Source organism: Suncus etruscus, chromosome 20 (genome assembly GCF_024139225.1).
Source record: "Suncus etruscus isolate mSunEtr1 chromosome 20, mSunEtr1.pri.cur, whole genome shotgun sequence".
Taxonomy (NCBI): Eukaryota; Metazoa; Chordata; class Mammalia; order Eulipotyphla; family Soricidae; genus Suncus; species Suncus etruscus.
In genome coordinates, this window is record NC_064867.1 from 29192254 (window position 1) to 29213641 (window position 21388).

General features: G+C 47.4%; 1 protein-coding gene across 1 annotated transcript in view; it reads left to right on the plus strand.

Moving 5' to 3' along the window:
- Positions 1–13159: 13159 nt before the first annotated feature.
- EEFSEC (eukaryotic elongation factor, selenocysteine-tRNA specific) overlaps positions 13160–21388 on the plus strand; it is a 209729-nt gene continuing 201500 nt past the window's right edge. The window contains exon 1 of the mRNA XM_049766522.1: positions 13160–13454. Coding sequence (XP_049622479.1) covers positions 13160–13454 — 295 coding nt within the window. The remainder of the gene's footprint in view (positions 13455–21388) is intronic.

Here is a 21388-nt window from a genome sequence, read left to right on the forward strand (position 1 = left end):
TATTTCCACAAGCCTGACTGTCTGCGAGCTGTTTACCCGCCGTTTCACCTCAGAACCGTCGGCCGAACAGGGTGGCAGACACATACTCCAAGCTGGAGGGGAAAGATCTCATCCTCCATCCCTCCATCAGTCAACCCCGTCAAGGGCTGACTTGCAACAGCCCCCAAACCCTGCCTAAAGTAATGCCTGAGCACAGAGTCAGGAGTAAACCCTGAGTACTGTCAGGTGGTTTCCTCAACCCTCACCTGGAGTGACCCCTAAACAGAACCAGGAGTTACTCTGAGCACCACCAAGTATGAAATTCCTCAAAAATATTTAAACAGATTTCCAGGTTCCAGAAGTGTAGTACAAAAATATACCTGCAGTCTCTCTCTTAATTAGTTCACCCCTCCCCACATGCATCTGTGTCTCTATAATATTCATTATCTATGGCCTGTGTAGTATATGTTTGTTGCTTATCCATTTGTAGTTTATTGTATCTCCTGGCCTCATGCACTTTCACTGGTCCAGACTTCTTGTCTAATCTTCAGGATTTCCTACTGACCCATGGAAGATGCTCTGTAAACGTTTGTTCCTTGAAGGAGAAGTAAGTAGTCAACAACCCCTGTCCCTTTTCTCCATCCTCATCTCCAGCCACCAGAAGACCACTAAGTCATTTCCCTGATTTATTCTGAGGTTGGGCCACACTCAACAGTGCGTACTCCTGGCTCTGCACTCAGAGATCATTCTTGGCAGTTCTCAGGGAACCAGATGGGATGCTGGGGACTGAGCCGGGTTGACCATGTGCAAGGCAAGTACCTTACCAGCTGTGCTATGTTTATGGCCCTATCATTCCCCGCTAAGGAACTTACCACATTTCCTTGTTGCTTCTGGAAATCAAGTATGAATTTCTTGGGCTGGCTGGGCCCTCCTGTTTCTCCTGCACCCTTGCCCATCATTCATGCTCTGATATCCCACATGACAGTTATATTATACCCTTTTCCTCCTGCCCCCTTGCCCATCATTCATCCTCTGATATCCCACATGGCAGTTCTGTAATACCCTTTTTATGTCTTTTGACTTTTGTTGTTTTTTTTTCTGGATCTCACACTCAGTTATCCAAGTTCATTACTTCCTTTAGTTTCATCTGTCATTGAAGTTAAGTGTAAGGTCAAGGCTGGATTCTTTAATTAATTTATTTATTGTTTATTATTATTATTATTTATGATGGTCTTTGGGTCACACTCAGTAGTGCCCAAGGCTTACTTAAGGCTATGTACTCAGGGATCACTCCTGGTGGACTTGGAGGGCCATATGAGGTACTAAGGATTGACCCTGGGCTGGCTGTGTGCAAGGTAAATGCTTTACTGGCTGTTCTGTCACTCTGACCTCTCTGATTTATTTTATTTCTAAATATTTTCTCTGTCTAGTGATAAAAAAAAACGTGCACTGGTGAAGGGATGGGTGTTGGAACATTGCATGATTGAAAGTCAATCATGGACAGCTTTTTTTAATTGTTGTTTTTGATTTTTGAGTCACTCCTGGTGGCACTTGGGAATTACTCCTGGCTCTATACTCAGAAATCACTCCTGGCAGACTTTGCAGACCACATGAGATGCCAGGGATCAAACCTGGGCCAGCTGCATGCAAGGCAAACACCCTACCTGCTATGCTATCACTCCAGCCCCATGAACAATTTTGCAACTGCATAGCTCATGGTGATTAAATTTAAAAAATTCTCTTCTCCTTCCTTAATGCTCACTCTCATATCATCACCACTTGCATGAAGCTTGTGTACTGGATAGCTATGTCCTTAGCAAATAAACAGTGTTTCTTTGAGTAGACAAGTTGCTTTCTTATTACACATATGCCCTTTTGCTGGGTGTCCATTCTCTTTCTTACCTTGTTCATCCAAACCTGAAGGGACAGAGAGACAGACAGACAGAGAGAGGCTTTCCAGGATCAGAGAGATAGCTCAGGTAGTTAAGGACCTGCTTTGCATGCCGGAGGCTCTGGTTGGATCCCAGCAATAAATATGCTCCTCCAACCAGTACCAAGAGTCACTTCTAAGCATAGGCCCATAGTCTCTGAGTTTCACTAGCGGTGGCTCCCAAACCAGAAACCTAAGGCCACTTTATTCCTCCCAGATCTCTATGCCATCCCCTTTACAGTTGCCCACTTCCCACCACATTTCATTCCTTGTTCCTCTCTCTCTCTCCATCACCACCGCTGACCTCAGAACAAATCATTGTGTCTGTTGCAATGGCCACAGAGCAAATGCAACTCAACCAAGGCTGCTGCTCTTTCCCCTCCTTCCCAGTTCTGGGAAAAGCCACTCACAGATCATTGCTACACAGAGTGACATGCTTGTTATTGCAGTCTGAGATGGATTTCCAGGAGCAGAAATGATTTTGCTGGCACCTTAGGGGTGGTACAAAGACATAAAATTGAATGGTATTGATTCACACCGTGAGAACATTTTCAACTCTTCTCCTAAGTCATAGAACAATGACCTAGCCCCCTTTTTATTTTTTTGGTTTCTGGAACACACCCAATGATGCTCGGTGTTCTGGCACTCTGTGCTCAGACATGACACCTGCCAGTTCTTGGGGATCAGAGGAATGCAGGCAAAATACCCTGTACTATGTATGTTTCTGCTCCCCATTATATCTTTTTATTTTATTATTAAATTTTGAGCTACCTCCAGTGGTGCTCAAGACTTACAACTGGCCTTGTGTTCAGGAATGACCCCTGGCAGGCCATCATGCCAATGGTGGTAGAATCGGGGTTAAGCAAATACAAGTTGCAGCAATGATCTATTGATTTAAGAGGACAGGCCCTGGGTTCCAGGTAATGAGGAAGAGACCTGCACAGGTGACCCAGCCTCAAGAAGCCCCCAACTCCTCTTCTAAGTTCTTCACCTCTGCTGGAAAATGACAACAATAACATTCACTGACAAGGCTATTAAGGGGTTAAGTGAGACCTTTGACCAGGGCTATAATCATAGGAGAAGAGCAGAAATCACTGAGTCCTGGGGCAGGAAAACATACTTTCCCGGAAGACAGTTTATATTAGGAGCCCCATGCTCCTTCTCTGACACGCAGGACCTCCCCAAACACTGTCAGAGTTAGTCCAACCCCATTTCCCCCCAAATAAAGTCATAGATTTTTTCCCACCCACACCTTTCCTCTGCCTTTTGTGAATATGTATATGTCCTGTCCTCATCAGTTATTGTACAGTTTTTCCTTTTAGTTTTGGAGAAACACCCAGTAGTTCTCAGGGCTTACTCCTGGCTCTGCACTCAAATTCATTCCTGGAAATGTTCAGGTTACTCTATGGGACGCCAGGGATTGAACCTGGGTTAGCCACGTGCCAAGTAAGTGCCCTACACACTTGCTGTACTATAGCTTCAGCTTCTGTGTTATTTAGACTGAGACAGTCCCCTAGGGTACCTACAGGAATTTCCCTGGAAATTAAGGCAGAAAATCAGATGGGGAAAGGGGATCAGGTCAGTAAGGTCTGGGCTTCCTGGGGCTGTGTCCTTTGTCTGGCACCTACCTTCCTGTTTCAGCAGACTCAACCCCCTGCATGGGGGGTGCCCGGCAGCTTCCATCCTCTCATTCCTACATGACTCTTGCAGCTCCTGTGGACTTCCTGCATATTGTCCTTCCTGGTGGTGCATGTCAGTGGGATCAAAGGTCAGGGGAGTCTGAATGAGAGCAACAGGCCCCACTGAGGGCAGGCACTGAGTTCTCTCCCAGTGACAGTTTTAGCTATCAGCCTCAGAGTTTGGGAGATGCCCAAGATGGGGCAAGCTATGGAAAGGTCCACCACTCCCTGATCATGTGGGAGTGAAATTTCTCATTGTAAAATAACATGCACCACATCAAGAACACCTTTATTATCATTTCCCTTGACTGCTGTAACAAAGTGCCACCCATTTGGTGGTGTGAAATAGTAACACACATTTCTGTACACACTTCTGGAGGGGCTTAAAGGAAATCACCTGGGCGGAGGCTCTAGACAGGGGTCTCAAACTCACGGCCCGTGGGCCATTTGCGGCCCTCCATACAACATTTTGTGGCCCTGCCCTAGAGGAATCTTTTTTTTTGTTTTGTTTTGTTTTGGTTTAGTTGTTTGGGTCGCACCCCGCAATGTTCAAGGCTTACTACTGACTTTGCACTCAAGGATCACCCCGACTTTGCCTCCTGTGGCCCCCAGGTAAATTGAGTTTGAGACCCCTGCTGGAGAAAAATCCATCATCTGCCTTTCAGGTCTCTGCAGGCCACATGCTCCTGATCTCATATTTCCCTTCCACAACTAGTAATGGGCCACAGAATATGCTTATGATGTGTCACTCTGTTCTGGGTCTCTTGCCTCCTGATAAGGGATCTTAGTGCAAAAGGCCCATAGGACAATGTCCCCATGCCAAGATCTTTTAAGCTAATCAAAAAGTTAAGCCTGGAGGGGGGGGTAGCAGACAGATAGCACGGAGGTAGGGCAGTTGCCTTGCATGCAGAAGGATGGTTGTTCAAATCCCGGCATCCCATATGGTCCCCCGAGTCTGCCAGGAGTGATTTCTGAACGTAGAGCCAGGAGTAACCCCTGAGCACGGCCAGGTGTGACACCAAAACAAAACAAAACAAAACAAAAGTTAAGCCTGGGGTCTGAGAGATAACCCAGCGGTAGGGTGTTTGCCTTGCATGTGGTTGACCCAGGACTTACCTGGGTTCAATTCCCAGCATCCCATATGGACCTCCAGCCTGCCAGTGGTGATTTCGGAGTGCAGGACCAGGAGTAAACCCTGAGTGCCGCTGGGTGTGACCCCCAAACCAATCAATCAATAAATAAAGTTGTTTAAAAAAAAATTAAACCTGTATTCTCCCTACCCCCCCCCCCCCTTTTTGGCCACACCCAAAGTGCTCAGAGCTTACTCCTGGCTCTGTACCTGGACTCACTCTTGACAGGCCCATTGGAAGATCATCTGAGATGCTGGGAATCAAATCTAGGTCGGTTGAGTGCAAAGCAAGTGCCCTGTCCTGCCCACTGCAGTTCATTTGTTGAGGAGAGGGGTTGGGCTACAACTGGCAGTACTCAGGATTTCTCTTGACTCTGTGCTCAGGATCACCCCACCAGTACTTAGGGGACCAGGTGTGGCTCTGGGAATCAAATCAATGAGAGCCACATACATGCAACACATGAATATTAATCCCTATTAAGACTATGCAGGACTATTTCTCTGTCCTGAAAAATCTTTTTTGTTTTTGTTATTGTTGTTGTTAGTGGACCACATCTATTGGTGCTCAGGCTTCTTCCTGGCAGATTTGGGGAACCATAGAGAATCAAATCCAAGTTGGCTGCATGCAAAGCAAGCACCCTACCTTTTGTACTATTTCTCTGGCCCTCTGAAAAATATTCAGGGGGGTTGAGGCAATCAATACCCAGTGATACTCAGGGCTTACTCCTAGCTCGGTGCTCAGAGATCACTCCTGATGAGGTTCAGGGTACCATATGGTGTATAAGGTATTGAATCTGGGTCAGCTATTTGTAAGGCAAATGTCCTACTTGATTACTATCTCTATGGCCACTGCAAAGACATATTTTGCTGTGAAAAAGACATACTTACAAGTACCTGAACATAGACCTCGATGGGGTTCTGCTGTTCTGCAAAGGCCAGGTTCCCCTCCTAACATCTTGCATCAGAGCCCAGCCTACAATCTCCAGGTATGACTGGAGCAGCAGATACATTTGCATTGATTTCTCTGGAGGAAAAATATCAAAGTTTGCTCTAATTGGACTTGCTTGGGCTACAGTGATCAGTGATTGTGACCAGTGGAGTGAACTGTGCTAGTTGGTTAAATTTTAATGGAGGTGCAATGCTTCCAAGAACAATTGAAGAGCTTAGGAAATAAGAAGTGGGTACTGATCATGTCATACTACAATGTTCATGCAGGAATGGACACAGTGGCCTGAGGCCAGTTCTTGCTTGGACTAAGATTTCTATACTTATGGCTAAACCCTCTGGTGAGTTCTGGGAGACTCAAAGCACAACTGGTGGCCTGGCTGATACCCTCCTCAATTTTATTCTGGAAAGTACATGGTTAACACAATCCCCGGCAAGGTAGACTTCTGCAGAAGAAAAAAGGGAACTTTCTATTTCATTCCGAAAAGAATCTTTAAAGCAAATGTGCAAATCAAAGGCAAAGTATAATAACTACCTCTGGGTACATTTATAATTAATCCTGGATTAATTGGCCTTAATGAAGTTGAATTAATTACTAGCTGTTTGTGAAGAACTTTGAACTACCTCAGTACAAAATGGCATTAAAGAAACAAAAAGGAAGCAGCGTCGCATGTACATGAAGAATTAATTGCAAATAATCGCAGCTCTGCAGGCTGGCTGTGGCCAGACTTGTTGGTGGGTTTGAGAGAGGGTTTCCTGGGTGAGAGTTTTGGCATGAGACATGCAGGAAACAAGAACATTTATTGGTCTTGGCCTCAAGTCATCCAAGTTGTGTAAGGGGGCCTTAGTCTACTAGGCTGAGGTGGGCAACTGGGTTTTAGGGATACAGAGCATCTCATGTGCCAGTTTGGTGGGTAGGTGCCAGATAGAGCCAAAGTGCACAGTGAGGAGCTGGAGCAGTGGCACAAGTGGTAGGATGATTGGCTTGTATGTGCTAACCTAGGATGGACCACGGTTCGATCCCCCAGCATCCCTTATGGTCCCCCAAGTTCAGAGCGATTTCTGAGTTCATAGCCAGAAGTAACCCCTGAGCGTCACCATCTGTGCCCCCCCCCAAAAAAAAGTGTACAGTGAGGCAGTATGACATCATCTCTTTCTGGAAATAGTGCCCAGTTCCTACCGAAGCCCCCCACCTTCCCTCTGAGACCCATCTGGCTGGGCAGAGCTTTGTGTATGTCACTGCATGGTGCGTCGGGACATCTCAGTGAGACTCACCATGAACCTGTCAGCTATAGAGTCACCACAAGTAGGAGGTGACCTGAGAATGAAGAAAAGAGAGGTAGAGACAAAGGTGGAGCCTCATGGGTTGGGATGTTATCACAGAGTCCAGAGAAGAAGCTGGGAGGAAATTGAACTCTTTCCCTGAACTCTAGAATTTATAATTATCATTATTGTTATTATTTTTTGGAGAGAAGAGTTGGGCCACACCCAGATGTCTTCAAGAGCTATTCCTGGCACTGTGCTCAGGAGTGACCGACCCCCTGGTAATTTTCAGGGGACTGTAGGTAGTGCCTGGAATTAAACCAGGTCAGCCTCCTGCAAGGCAAGCGCATTAACTCCTATACTATTTCTCTGATCCCCTCCTTTTTTTTTGTTTTTGTTTTTGTTTTTGGGTCACACCTGGCAGTGCTCAGGGGTTACTCCTGCTCTGTGCTCAGAAATCGCTCCTGGCAGGCACAGATAACCTTATGGGATGCCGGGATTTGAACCACCGTCTGTCCTGGGTTGGCTGCGTGAAAGGTAAACACCCTACCGCTGTGCTATCTCTTTGGCCCTCTGAACCTCTCCTTTTTGTGTTTGAAGTAGATTTGATTAATCACATTTTTGGCTATTGGTGATCTATTTAATTTCCATTCCTTTTACCTCCCTAGAGGTGGGGGGAAGGGCATGGGACTCAAAGATTCAATCCTTCAATCACAAGATTGGTTTTCAGCCTCCCCCTCTAGGTGTTTCTTCATAACCCCCTCCCCGGACCCCTTCACCAACATAGAAAAAGACAGCTTTATGTCTCCTCCCAGGAAATTCCAAGTTTTAGGAGCTTTGTGCTCGTCATGGGAATGAAGAACAAACTCAGCTCTTTTTAAAGAATTATAAATCATGATATCACAGCCTCTGATCAGCCCTGCAGAGCTTCTAGCTTTGACATTTATGTTTCAAATTCAATGAAGGAACCTCCCAAATGGCTCTGGGGGGGGGGTGGGATCGCCAGGGCTATCCCTGTGGTATAGGGATCCACAATCAGGAGGCCATGTGTGCTGGGGATGGATGGAACTCAGGGCTCCAGCCCCAGAAGCGATCACTCCCACCCTAAGTCCTGCCATTGACATTGTAGAAGTCACACCCTCAGACTAAAGACAGTCTGGAATTGGAGCTTATCAGTAAAGCACATGCCTTGCATGCATGAGGTCAAGATTTGATCCTTGGCACCGAGACAGAAAATTAATAATCCTAATTCTAAAACAAACTTGTAATGTTATTTTTCACCTTCTTCCTGCCCTCACCAAGAACCACATGGCCATGGTCTCAGGAAGTGCAGGCAAACCTAGCTTGCTTCTAGCAATGCTGAAAAAAACCATGCTGTAACAAGGATGGAAGCTGGGTTTCTTGCATGCAAAGCACAAGATCCAAACCTGTATTTTGGGGGGGTGGTGGTGATCCATACCTGGAAGTGCTCAAATTTTAGTTTCTGACTGTGCTCAGGGATCATTCCTGGTGATGTTTAGGGAACCACACAGATTTTTCAGGGATCAAACCCAGGTCAGTTGTATTCAAGGCAAGCACCCGACCCTCTGCACTCTCTCTTTGGCTCTAATCTCCCATCCTTTGTGCTATTTCCCCCAGCTCTGTCTTGAATATTCTTTTCTCAGTTTACCCTGGTGTATGACTGACTCTTTTTGTTGGGTTTCTAGAAGCTCAAATTTATCTTTCTTGAGTTAAATGTCCTCTTGCTTCCAGGGGCCCGGAGAGATAGCACAGCGGCGCTTGCCTTGCAAGCAGCCGATCCAGGACCAAAGGTCGTTGGTTCGAATCCCGGTGTCCCATATGGTCCCCCGTGCCTGCCAGGAGCTATTTCTGAGCAGACAGCCAGGAGTAACCCCTGAGCATCGCCGGGTGTGGCCCAAAAACAAAAACAAAAAAAAAAGAGAAATGTCCTCTTGCTTCCAGCCACTCAAGCACACAGACTTGCCTGATTTGCCATAATCACTGGAGCATCAGTCCATTTTGCACCAGTCATACAATAGGTGTTGGCTCATTAGTGGGGCCAGACTGATGAAGAATAGAAACTTAGGGTTCATGCCAGTCTTTCTTTTCTCTCTCATGGGAGCACACAAGTCTCAAATCCTGAGAAAGAAAAATGTGCTTGGTTTAAGTCTTCAGTGTCTCTGAAGCTTAGATTCATGGTGAATGACTCAGTGGCTAAAAGTCTCTGTCTTGGTGGTGTGAGACGATGGTCCCAAGTAGGAACGTTGACACTTGGAAACCTTGGCATCACTACAACGTGTATCTTCTCCAGTGCAAAATATGAGTGGACACCCCCTGTCCCAGCAATCATGTCAAAAAAAGAGGTGTGAACATTGCAAGCAGGAGAGTCCTGTGAGTGTATGTGCGTGTGTGCGTGCATGCATGTGTGTGTGTGTGTGTGGTTGTGTGTGTGTGTTACAGCAACCTCTGGGGAGCAGCCAGAATATGATAAAGTCCCACAAAAAAGTATGACCACCAGTGAGCACTGAAATGTGAAAGCCCTGGTGAGCAGTGGGGCTGAGTATGTAAGAAACTCGCCAGTGTACAATGCCCAGTGATCAACACAATCAAGCATATGTGTGATGCCTGGTGCGCATAACAACCCTACCAACAAAAGGGAAGGGGTGAAACAAATGAAAATAAAGCTTTTGTCACATGCCTACAAACATTCCATTTAAAGAAGCCACTTCTTTTGCCATTAACTTTTATTTTATTAATTTGGTTTTGGGGAAAGAGGTTAGGGTTTCACCCGGCAGTGCTCAGAGCTTATTCCTGATTTTGTGTTTTGATGAATAAAAGAGTTGCACCTGACCTTCCCTAAGACCCTGTTCTACGTCTCCATTTTGTGTCATGCCAGTCTGTTCTCAGAGGCAGTTTTGCATTGCATAATTCATGGCTGTCCCAGCATGCTCCCTCTATCCCCCTGTGCTGCAGGATGGATTGCACTAGGTCAGTTTTCTCCAGGACCCTGTTTCGAATGATGGTCTGGGTCAGCTGCAGCATCAGGGAATTCAAGCAAGACTCATCAGAGGGCCAACTGGTTGCCAGGCACAATTAATGGAATTGCATGCTCTGCTATTTAAAATCTGAAGTTAAGTTAGCTGTTCACAGATAAGTCAAATTTCATATGGAATTTCTTTTTTTTTTATTTAAACACCTTGATTACATACATGATTGTGTTTGGGTTTCAGTCATAAAAGGAACACCACCCATCACCAGTGCAACATTCCCATCACCCAAGTCCCAAATCTCCCTCCTCCCCACCCAACCCCTGCCTATACTCTAAACAGGCTCTACATTTCCCTCATACATTCTCAATATTAGGACAGTTCAAAATGTAGTTATTTCTCTAACTAAACTCATCACTCTTTGTGGTGAGCTTCCTGAGGTGAGCTGGAACTTCCAGCTCTTTTCTCTTTTGTGTCTGAAATTTATTATTGCAAGAATGTCTTTCATTTTTCTTAAAACCCATAGATGAGTGAGACCATTCTGCGTTTTTCTCTCTCTCTCTGACTTATTTCACTCAGCATAATAGATTCTGTGTACATCCATGTATAGGAAAATTTCATGACTTCATCTCTCCTGACAGCTGCATAATATTCCATTGTGTATATGTACCACAGTTTCTTTAGCCATTCGTCTGTTGAAGGGCATCTTGGTTGTTTCCAGAGTCTTGCTATGGTAAATAGTGCTGCAATGAATATAGGTGTAAGGAAGGGATTTTTGTATTGTATTTTTGTGTTCTTAGGGTATATTCCTAGGAGTGGTATAGCTGGGTTGTATGGGAGCTCGATTTCCAGTTTTTGGAGGAAACTCCATATTGCTTTCCATAAAGGTTGAACTAGACGGCATTCCCACCAGCAGTGGATAAGGGTTCCTTTCTCTCCACATCCCCGCCAGCACTGTTTGTTCTCATTCTTTGTGATGTGTGCCATTCTCTGTGGTGTGAGGTGGTATCTCATTGTTGTTTTGATTTGCTTCTCCCTGATGATTAGTGATGTGGAGCATTTCTTCATGTGTCTTTTCATATGGAATTTCAAGGAAAATACTCTCTTCTTTTGAAAATTGGGATGAGGGTTGGGGAAATAGTTCAAAGGGCTGGAGAACAGATACTGCCTGGATGGTCTAGCCACTTAGATTTTTAGCCCCTTGTGGTTGATCTGGTTGAGCATCACTTTAGTTTATTAATTGAGACAGAAGTGGTAGCTGTGGATTCTCTCTAACAACAGATACAATCTTTGATATACAAGTTGGAACTTTGCAGCCTTTTCTAAGGCTGGGTCACAGATACTCTGGGTGAGAATCCTAAATCCAAAAGACCTTCCTCCTTTTCCAACTTCTAAGACTCCTCCAGATAACCCTATGACTAAAAGCTTTTCAATATTCTAGCCTCAGTTCAAACAGCAATTCCGAGTAACAAGTCCAGAAGCTTCCCTTGATCATCTGTCTATTAGAAGGTAGTGCTCTAGTCTTTTTTGGGGAGGGAAGGGAGGAGCTACACCTAGCCACTCTGGGGTTACTTCTTCTGGCTTGCGCTCAGAATGGGGGCTGGAGCGATAGCATAGTGGGTAGGGCGCAGGATGTTTGCCTTGCATGCAGATAACCTGGGTTCAATCTCTGTATTCCTATATGGTCCCCCAGCCTACCAGGCCTGCCAGGAATGATTCCTGAAAGCAGAGTCAGGAAAAACATGAGTGACGCTGGGTATGGTCCAAAGACAAACAAACAAAGAAAGAAAGAAAGAAAGAAAGAAAGAAAGAAAGAAAGAAAGAAAGAAAGAAAGAAAGAAAGAGAAAGAAAGAGAGAAAGAAAGAGAGGAAGGAAGAGAAAGAAAGAGAGAAAGAAAGAAACAGAAAGAAAGAGAGAAAGAAGAAAGAAAGAAAGAAAGAAAGAAAGAAAGAAAGAAGAAAAGAAAGAAAGAAAATAAATAGAAACTACTCCCGGCAGGTTCAGGGGCCCATATGGGTTGCTGGGGAATCAAACCTAGGTCATCTTTGTGCAAGGCAAACACCCTATCCACTGTGCTATCACTCCAGCCACTCTAGTCTTTTGTTTTATTTTTAGTCTCTGCTTTTCTTTCTTTCTTTCTTTCTTCTTTTGGTTGTTTGGACCATGCTCAACTATGCATGAGGCTTACTTTTGGCTTTGTGCTCAGGAATCACTTTTGTTGGGGCTTGGGGTATATAGGGTATGGGGAATCACTTTTGGTGGGGCTTAGGGTATATGGGGTATGGGGAATGAACCGGGTTGGTTGCATTCAAGGCAATACCCTATCTTATTTCTCCTACTCTCTGCTTTTATTTTCTCCTAGATGGCTGCACCATCTGAAAGCAGTCAGATTTAAGCCATTTCTTTACCTGTTGATTCTTTCCAATAAAGTGTAATGTTGAAAGAGCACTTTGAAGGGGCACTGGGTGGATGAATGGGTGGATGGGCGGATGGATGGGTGGATGGATAGATGGATCAGTGGATGAATGAGTAGATGGATGGGTGGGTGGATGGATGGGTGGTTAGGTGGATGGGTGAGTGGTTAGGTGCGTGGGTGGGTAGATAGATGGGTGAAGGATGGATGGAAGAGTGGATGAATGGGTGAATGGATAGATGGATGAGTGGATGGATAGGTGGATGGGTGAATGGATGTGTTGATGGATAGGTGGATGAGTGGATGAATGGGTGGATGGATGGGTGGGCGATTCGGTTGGTGGATGGGTGGGTGGATGAATGGATGGATGAGTGGATGGGTGGGTGGAAGAGTGGATGGGTGGGTGAATGGATGGGTGGATGGATGGGTGGGTGGATAAATGGGAGGATAGGCGGATAAATGGGTGAGTGGATGGGTGGATGGATGGGTGAATGGATGGGTGGATGGATGAATGGGTGGAGAGATGGGTGGATGAATGGGTAAATAGATAGGTGGATGGATGGGAAGGTGGGTGGATACATTCTTCCCACTCTGGGTCTCCTGGAGCCTTCGGGTGTGAAGACTCAGGAGAGAAGAGAGGTAACCCCGCAAGGGCCTCGCCCAGCTCAAGTTCCATCCATGCATTCCTTGCAACCCCCTTCTCCATGCGCCACAAACTCGGGCGGAACCTTCGGGGGCCGGAACGGACGTGCCGCGCGCGTCGGTTGCAGGGGGAGCGAGTTAGCGGACGGACCGCGGCGGGGGCGGGTCGTGTGTGCGGCGGCGGTGGCGCGATGGCCGGGCGGCGGGTGAACGTGAACGTGGGCGTGCTGGGCCACATCGACAGCGGCAAGACGGCGCTGGCGCGGGCTCTGAGCACCACGGCGTCCACGGCGGCCTTCGACAAGCAGCCGCAGAGCCGCGAGCGCGGCATCACGCTCGACCTGGGCTTCTCGTGCTTCCTGGTGCCGCTGCCCGCGCGCATGCGCAGCGCGGTGTCCGCCGAGGCCGACCCGGAAGAGCCGCGGCTGCAGGTGACGCTGGTCGACTGCCCCGGCCACGCCTCCCTCGTGCGCACTGTCATCGGAGGTGAGCCGGACTGCGCCTGCGCGGGCTGGGCTTGGGCTGCGCGCAAAGTTGACCCAACCCATACAAGGCCAATGTGTCCAAATATATAGGTATATTTACATATATAAATATTTATTTTATTTATAGATATATAAGATAGTATATATTTATACATACATATAAAATATAATACAATATATAACATATATATAAAAGGGAAAGACTTCACTCACCTTCCTTCCGACTTCCTTGCACAGCCAACTGCTTGCTCACCCCAGTTTCTTGTGGGTCAGTCATGTCAGAAAAAATTCCCAGGTCAAAGCAAGCAGGGTGGTGTCTGAGAAAATCCCACTTTAATTTTCTTGCCTTTTTTTTTTTTTTTTTCCTAAAACAACCAAAGTGGTCACACCCTATACACTTGTTGTCATCAGTACTGTGTCTGCAGAGGGCTTAGAGATACACTGAGGGATGCATATATGTTTGTACGCATATTGGTATCTCACTACTTTTTTCTGGTTTTTGGTTTTGTGGCCACACCCAGTGATGCTCAGGGATTGCTCCTGGCTATGCGCTCAGAAATCGCTCCTGGCTCTAGGGACCATATGGGATGCAGGGGGATCGAACATTGGTCCATCCTGTATTGGCCACGTGCAAGGCAAATGTCCTATCATTGTGCTATCTCTCCGGCTTCTGGTACCTCACTCTTTTTTTTTTTTTTTTTTTTTTGGTTTTTGGGCCACACCCAGCAGTGCTCAGGGGTTACTCCGGGCTGTCTGCTCAGAAATAGCTCCTGGCAGGCACGGGGGACCATATGGGACACTGGGATTCGAACCAACCACCCTTGGTCCTGGATTGGCTGCCTGCAAGGCAAACACCGCCATGCTATCTCTCCGGGCCCTGGTACCTCACTCTTAAAGGACACATGAAATCCCATCTTAGACTTGTACCAATGTTTTCTTTCCCCACCTCAGTGCCTCTCGTTTATGTGCTTTCCAGTTCTTGCCATAGATACCCAGTAACTGTTTATGTCAGAGCAGAAGTAAGCTCTGTGGTGAGTAGGCTAGGACTCAACAGACTGGGACAAAGGGTTTGTGTATAATAATATACACGACGGTGAAATGCCTTACCAACACAGTTCATTTAGTTATTTTTAAGTTAGACTCCATGAAGGCAAGATAACTTAGGGAAAAGTCCCTTTCAGCCCCTGCTGTGTCGGTCGAGTAGTCAGTACCACAGGCTTGTGATGACCTTTCTGGACCTTTTGTACCACACTGAAGTAGGTGGACAAGACTTTGAAATGTGTTTTGTTTTGTTTTGTTTTGTTTTGGGATCACACCTGGTAACACTCATGAGTTACTCCTGGCTATGCTTGAATAAATAGCTCCTGGCTTGGGGACCATATGGGACACCGGGGAATCTAACCGCGGTCCTTCCTAGGCTAGCACTTGCAAGGCAGACACCTTACCTTTAGCGCCACTGCTCCGGCCCCTGTTTTGGGTAGAAATTTCCCCAGCAGGCTCAGGGGACCGTATGGGATATCAGGAATCGAACCCGGGTCCATCCCAGGTCAGCTGCAAGGCAAACACCCTATGGCTGTGCAATCCGGCCTTATAGCCAATATTTGTATTGGCTGGCTGGTGGCTGGCCTCTGCTTTTGGGTGTCCCACCCCAGCACTGTGATGAATTGATGAGTGCTTACTCTGGTTATTCCTCCATCGTTCCCCAGTGCGGGCAGTTTCATCATTTCCCTGTTTGACAGCAGAGGACTCAGGGCTCAGAGGAGGCCTGTAAGGTCATTCCTTGAAGTCTCCTCAAGCCAAACTTGTTACCAGACCTGCTTCCCTCTCTTCTCTCTCCTCCCCTATACCAAGTTCTCTTTGGTCACATCCAGACTCCTTTGGGGCAGCTGGGTATGTGGCTCGGTGACAAATTTCATTCCCTACATGATACATATAGATAGATGGACACACACTTTATTTTTTTCTTGTAAAAACAGCGTGGCAAAGCTCGTACTTCTAGACTTGGATGAAAATGGGCTTGAGGCCTGGCCGGGCTTTTGGTCTCATTGGCTGTGAGACCTTTGAACTTAATTCTGGCCTTTTGTGCACTGGCAGGCAGCTGTGGCCAACAGTTCTTTATTGATGTGGCTTTTCTCTGTGTGCCTGGCTCAGGCAAACTTGTAAGGCTTGTGGTGGCACCACTAGATGTGGAGGAAATTGGACTTTGGGAAATGGGAAAAGTTTACAGTAGGGACTGCTTCCTCGCTTCTCAGATCACTTTCTCAAGTCCTTGTGTACCCCTACTATGTATGCCCCCAGCTGATGCCTTTTCTTGAGGTTTTCTTCTGGGATTGAAAAGTTTCAACTGAATTCTGACACCCCAGAATAGTGGGTAGCCCCTTGATGTACACTATAAGACCATGAAAAGAAAGGCTGTAGTGATAGTATAGCAGTAGGTCGTTTGCCTTGCACGCACCAACACAGGACAGACCCCAGTTCAATTCCCAGCATCCCATATGGTCCCGCGAGCCTTGCCAGAGTGATTCTGAGCACAGAGCCAGGAGTAATCCCTGAGCGTCGCTGGTGTGACACCCCCCTTCCCCCCAAAAAAAAGACCTTCAAAAGAAAACAAGATTTTTTCCTGTTTTATTGGCACATTGTTGTTTTTTTCCCTGTGATTTTCTGAGGAAGATGCCCTTATTTCACATGTGACCTAGGGGATCAGGAAGGTATTTTGAAGGTCTAGGAACTCCATTTAAGCCTGGACACCTCATGATTGGTTCCCAGAGTACTAATGCTGGGACTAGCATTCCTGGCCCTCCGTTCCCTCTAGGTATGCCTTGTCCCTCAAATAAAAATTTGGGATCTTTTGGGAGGGCCATGACTGTGCCTGTTTTTCTTTAAATTGACTGGATTTCAGCCCTCAGGGAGGTGAGGAGAAAGTGCATATTTTTTTAAATTTATTTATTTACTTATTCATTGATTGGTCTTTGGACCACACCCAGTGTCGTTCTAGGAGCCACTCCTGGCTCTGTACTCAGAAATCGCCCCTCGTAGCCTGGAAGACCAGCAGACCACATGGGATGCCGGGGAATTGAACTGGGCCCCTCCAGCGTCAGCTACATGCAAGGGAAACGACATACCACTGTGCTATCTTTCTGGCCCGGAAAGTGCATCTTTTTTTCTTGAACAGACAGCTCCCTTTTGAGTGCTCACCCTGGTCAGCCTCGCTATTTGGGGTCTGTATGATGGATGATGCCCCCTTCTTTCTCAGAGAGACTAAGACCTGGCAGGGAAGTGTCCCAGTGCTGCTGCTCTGCCCTGCTTTGTGTAGCACCTGTAGTTTTGGTCTCATTTTCTGAGGTACCCAGACTTGTCTCTGGGGGGTCTCTGCTGGGGCTCATACCCAGCATGCCCCGGCCAAGCCTCACCCGAAGCCTGAGCCCCAAGCTGCTTTGCCTTCTTGACACAGCTCCAAAGCCAAATCCTGGCTGAGGCAGGACTTTGTTCAGCCTGAGCCTTGTCCTCTGGACTGCTGGCCCTGCTTTAGACATTCGTCAGAGCATGTCAGTGCATAGTTGGATGCTAATCGAGGGTCCACAGGAGCTACAGGGTGACTGCCCCATCAGCCTTTCTTTCTCTTGCTCCTGATTGGCCTTGCTCTTGCACTCTGTAGGAATCAGTAATCCTTACTGCCTGAACGTTAGCTGCTGTGAGCGTCTCCTCTGACCCACCTCTCTACAATCTACCTCTTTCTTTCTCCTGCCCTTCCAGGAGTCTCTGCCTATACCCCAGACTGTGAGTTTTGTGAGAACAGGCAGGGGCTCTGTGTGCCCATGTCTGTCCTGAGGTCAGCATCCAGTAAGACAAGGTGACTGGGGAAAGGCCCCAGCTCTCAGGCTAGCTCCTTGTCATGAGTCAAGACACAGCCCACTGGGTTTGTGGGCAGAGGGCGGTTAGCAGAGGGTCCGATCTACCATAAGTATATAACACGTGGTGTTCCGGTTCTTCCCTCTGCAAGCTGCCCTGTGTGCTGAGGGTGCAGCAGAGCACTGTACACTCAGGCCAGTGGTGATCCTCCAGGATTTTAAATGGGAACTTTTAGATCAGACATTCATGGAGATTGGAGGTGGCTTATTGGGTCCATGAACCCCTGGGGAGGCTTTTGAAGCAGGTTTGTGTTTGGGATTAAGCTTTACAGAGGATGCCGGATTGCTGGACTGGGCCCCTCCACATGACCCCTTGTCTACTGCTGTACCCTGGTTGGAGTTCGACTTCCAAGATGGTTATCTCTGAAGTTTAGTATTCCTTAAGCTGGCTCTCAGAAATTCTCCCCCCAGAATACTTTGACCCACAAAAAAAGATCCTTTCCTAACTCAGGGAAAATAGGATCTGAGTGGGCAAAGGTCATACTCCTGAGGGAAGCTGGGGGCCTAAAAGCAACCCGTGTCAAAAGTACTTTGCATTTCTTCCGTGCTAGCTTTATGTTGCTGTTTTATTTAATCATTTTACCTTGTGAGGTAAAGCTTGTGAGGCCAGAGGTGCTGATTTCGCATTTCACAGGTGAAGAAGTTGAGACCTAAGATCAGGGTCTGGTTTGCATCTGTGCTGCCCAGACGCCACAGCCAGGCTCCTGCCAAGGGAGTGGGAAAGAAGTAAGCGCCGGGCCCTTCTCATCTGTAGTGTGTTCCAGGGCAATCTTTCTCCTGGATCCATGTTCGAGCATAAATCTCTCAGGGTTAGAACTTCAAAAAAGGTTCAGTAATGTACATTTGAAAGACTTGGGTGGGGGTGAGAAGCTTGGGCCCATCCTCAATCTTGCTCTGGCAGGAGAGAGGAGGGCTGAAAAATGCTGGCATCCCGGTCTGGCAATTTATAGTGCTGGGGGCGGCTGCGAGGATTAACAGTGCGTTGTCTCCCGGTCTTTTGTTCCCATTGTTAATGAACATGCTCTTCTGCCCTGCCTTGTCACCCGTCTGGGTCTTGGGCCTCCCATGGCCACCCCCAGAGTCTGCATCTTGTCTGGCTCGCATTGCTCTGTGTCTTCATGCTTGCAGCAGGCTGGAGCAACCTGTATCTCTGAACCCCTACCCAGAGCTCTTTCTCCTTGCAGGGGCAAATAAACCACTGCCAGCTCCAGGTCTTGGTCTCTGCAGCCTGGGAGAGGACCTTATTTTTCAGCATCAGCTGCTTTTCTTTCTGGGTCCCCGGACCCCTGTGTTGTGGGCGCCCAGCTAGGGCCTGTATTGTGGGGATTGTGCCTTGCAGGCTGTTGGTGGTCTGTCTGAGGGGCTCTCTCTGGGCCCCAGTGGATGCACGAAGGGGCGTACTCCACCAGGATTTTGGGGGCACATCATGCCCAGAAGGTGGCCTGGTTATAGACAGGACCTGTTCTGATACAAAATCAGCCCAGTCATTGGCCTAAACTCCACTTTTTGTTTTCATTGCCTCCATTTTTTTTGGGGGGTGTCACACCTGGCAGTACTCTGGGGTTACTAATTCCAGGCTCTGTGTTCAGAAATCACTCCTGGCAGGCACAAGACACCATATGGGATGCTGGGATTCAAACCACTGTCTGTCCTGGATTGGCTGCATGCAAAGCAAATGCCCTACCTCTGTGCTATCTCTCCGGCCCATCATTGCCTTTATTCTTTTTTTTTTTTTTTTTTTTTTTTTTTGGTTTTTGGGTCACACCGGCAGCGCTCAGGGGTTACTCCTGACTCTATGCTCAGAAATAGCTCCTGGCAGGATCGGGGAACCATATGGGATGCCGGGATTCGAACCATCTGCATGCAAGTCAAACGCCTTATCTCCATGCTATCTCCCCGGCTCCTGCCTTCATTCTTTTAGTCTGTAGTATTCATGAATACAGTTAGTCTGGATCCTGAGTAAGGTATAGCTAAGGGAGTTGATGAAAGTGAAAAGTCTTTCTTAGCCATAACTTAACCTTTTCCTCTGTGGAATTGTCAGGGGCACCTCAGCCTTACTTAGGGCTGAGCTATCTTCCCCATCTTTCCCACTGGGAATCACCAACAGCTGAACTGTCAGGCTTGTTCGAGCAGACGGGGGTTTGAACTCCTGACCTTGTAGCACTTTCTGCCACTTCCAGCCCTCCACACACCCTGGTCCTCCCTCACCCACCAGAGCTCCTGGCTTGCTTTTGGGAGCAGGATCCCCCACTGTAACCGAAGCCAGGTCCCTCCAGCATCACTTCTGCTATCTAGGGAAGCAGGGGCCAATCCTGGGGCCTCTGAGTTTAAGTTGCTTAAAGCTTCTTTATGTCCAGTATGGAGCTTGGTATACCCCTGGCCAGGAGGTCTCTATTCAAATGCAAGTTACTGTTTCCTCTGCTGCCTTATCGCTCCCTGACCCCACCTGATCTCCTTCCAGCCCGGTGCCTTTCGCTGTCTCCTGGAGACTCTCACTTGAGCTTTGTCTGCAGTGCTTTCTTCTGACGCTGGACAGCGGGTGACTTTGCTTTGGTCTGGGTGACAGTGTGGGAGTAGCACAACATCAGAGGCGCAGCCTTGAGTTTAAATTAATGCAGAATATTTGAGCAGGAACCAACAGGAAAGAAAAATGGAAGCAGGTAGTCATATTTCATTCTGTTGGGGTACATTTTTCTTCTCATGGGGCTTGCCCTTGAGAACAAAACATATCAAATGTTAAATCAAAGAATATTTTTGTAGTCATGCTAGGAATAGAAAATAATGCAAAGACTTTGCCTTCTCGAGGCAAATATTTTGCTGGAAGGTTATAATCAAAGTCAGAAGGAAATCATAGCCACAGCTTTGGGTAAAGCTGAAATCATTTAAAATTAATTGCTTTTAAACTTTTCACTTAGCATCTCCTTTGTTTTCCATCCGCGTGTCTCTTGGGTTTTTCTTTCAGAAATCACTCCATCCAGGTTGGAGTAAGATTTGGGCAGGCACCCCAGGAAGCAGCCCTTGAATTAAGCCCTGAGACTGCTTCCAGGGGCTCAGCTCTTTTTTTTTTTTTGGTTGTTGGCTGAGTTGGGATTGTAGCCCTTGCCTCAGGGTACCCATCTGCTCTTTTGACCATTAGGTTCTGGGAGGATTGTACTGCGGCTGCAGTGTGCTGGACAGCCTGGAGGCCACGTCCTGGCACTGCCCAGGTGGCCTTCCAGGAGTGGGGGACGGGGGAAAGGGGCAAAACAGGCCTTCGTGCCCGTGCTCAATCTAGCTCCAGGACCCTGCAGCTCAAACTGGCTTCCTCCTGCTGTGCCCTGGGCCATTCCAGCGCAGAGACACCATCTTGTCTTGTCTTTGGCTCCCTGACCAGCTCCTGGCAGGTGCTTAGTCATCCTTGGAGCTGTTTTTTTTTTTTTTTTTTTTTTTCTTTTTAATTGAGATTGAATTCACACATTGCACCTCTGACCTCTTGGACGTGTGCTATGTTTCACTTTTCCCAGACCTAACTTGTTCTCGCCTTCACAGAAGAACCTCTGAGCTCTAGAGCAACCTGGAGTGGCCTTGGGCCCTGGGGGACTTGCCCTATAGGGCTTTTTTCTTTCTTGTGTTTATGCCTCTGAAGTTCACCCAGGATGTAGCGTGTTCTTCTGTTGAAATTCACGAGAATTTACTTTTGTTTGTGATTGTGTACACTCCACATGAAGTTTACCATTGAAGCTATTTGGGGTGGTGGTGGTTGGGTCACACTGTCAGTGCTCAGTTACTGTCAGTGTCAGTTACTCCTGGCTCTGTGCTCAGAAATTGCTCCTGGCAGGTACAGGACCATACGGGATCCTGGGATTCAAACCACCTTCTGTCCTGGGTTCATTGTGTGCAAGGCAAACACTCTACCACTGTGCTGTCTTTCCGGCCCCCATTGCAGCTATTTTTTTGTTTGTTTGTTTGGTTTTTGGTTTTTGGGCCACACCCGGCGGTGCTCAGGGGTTACTCCTGGCTATCTGCTCAGAAATAGCTCCTGGCAGGC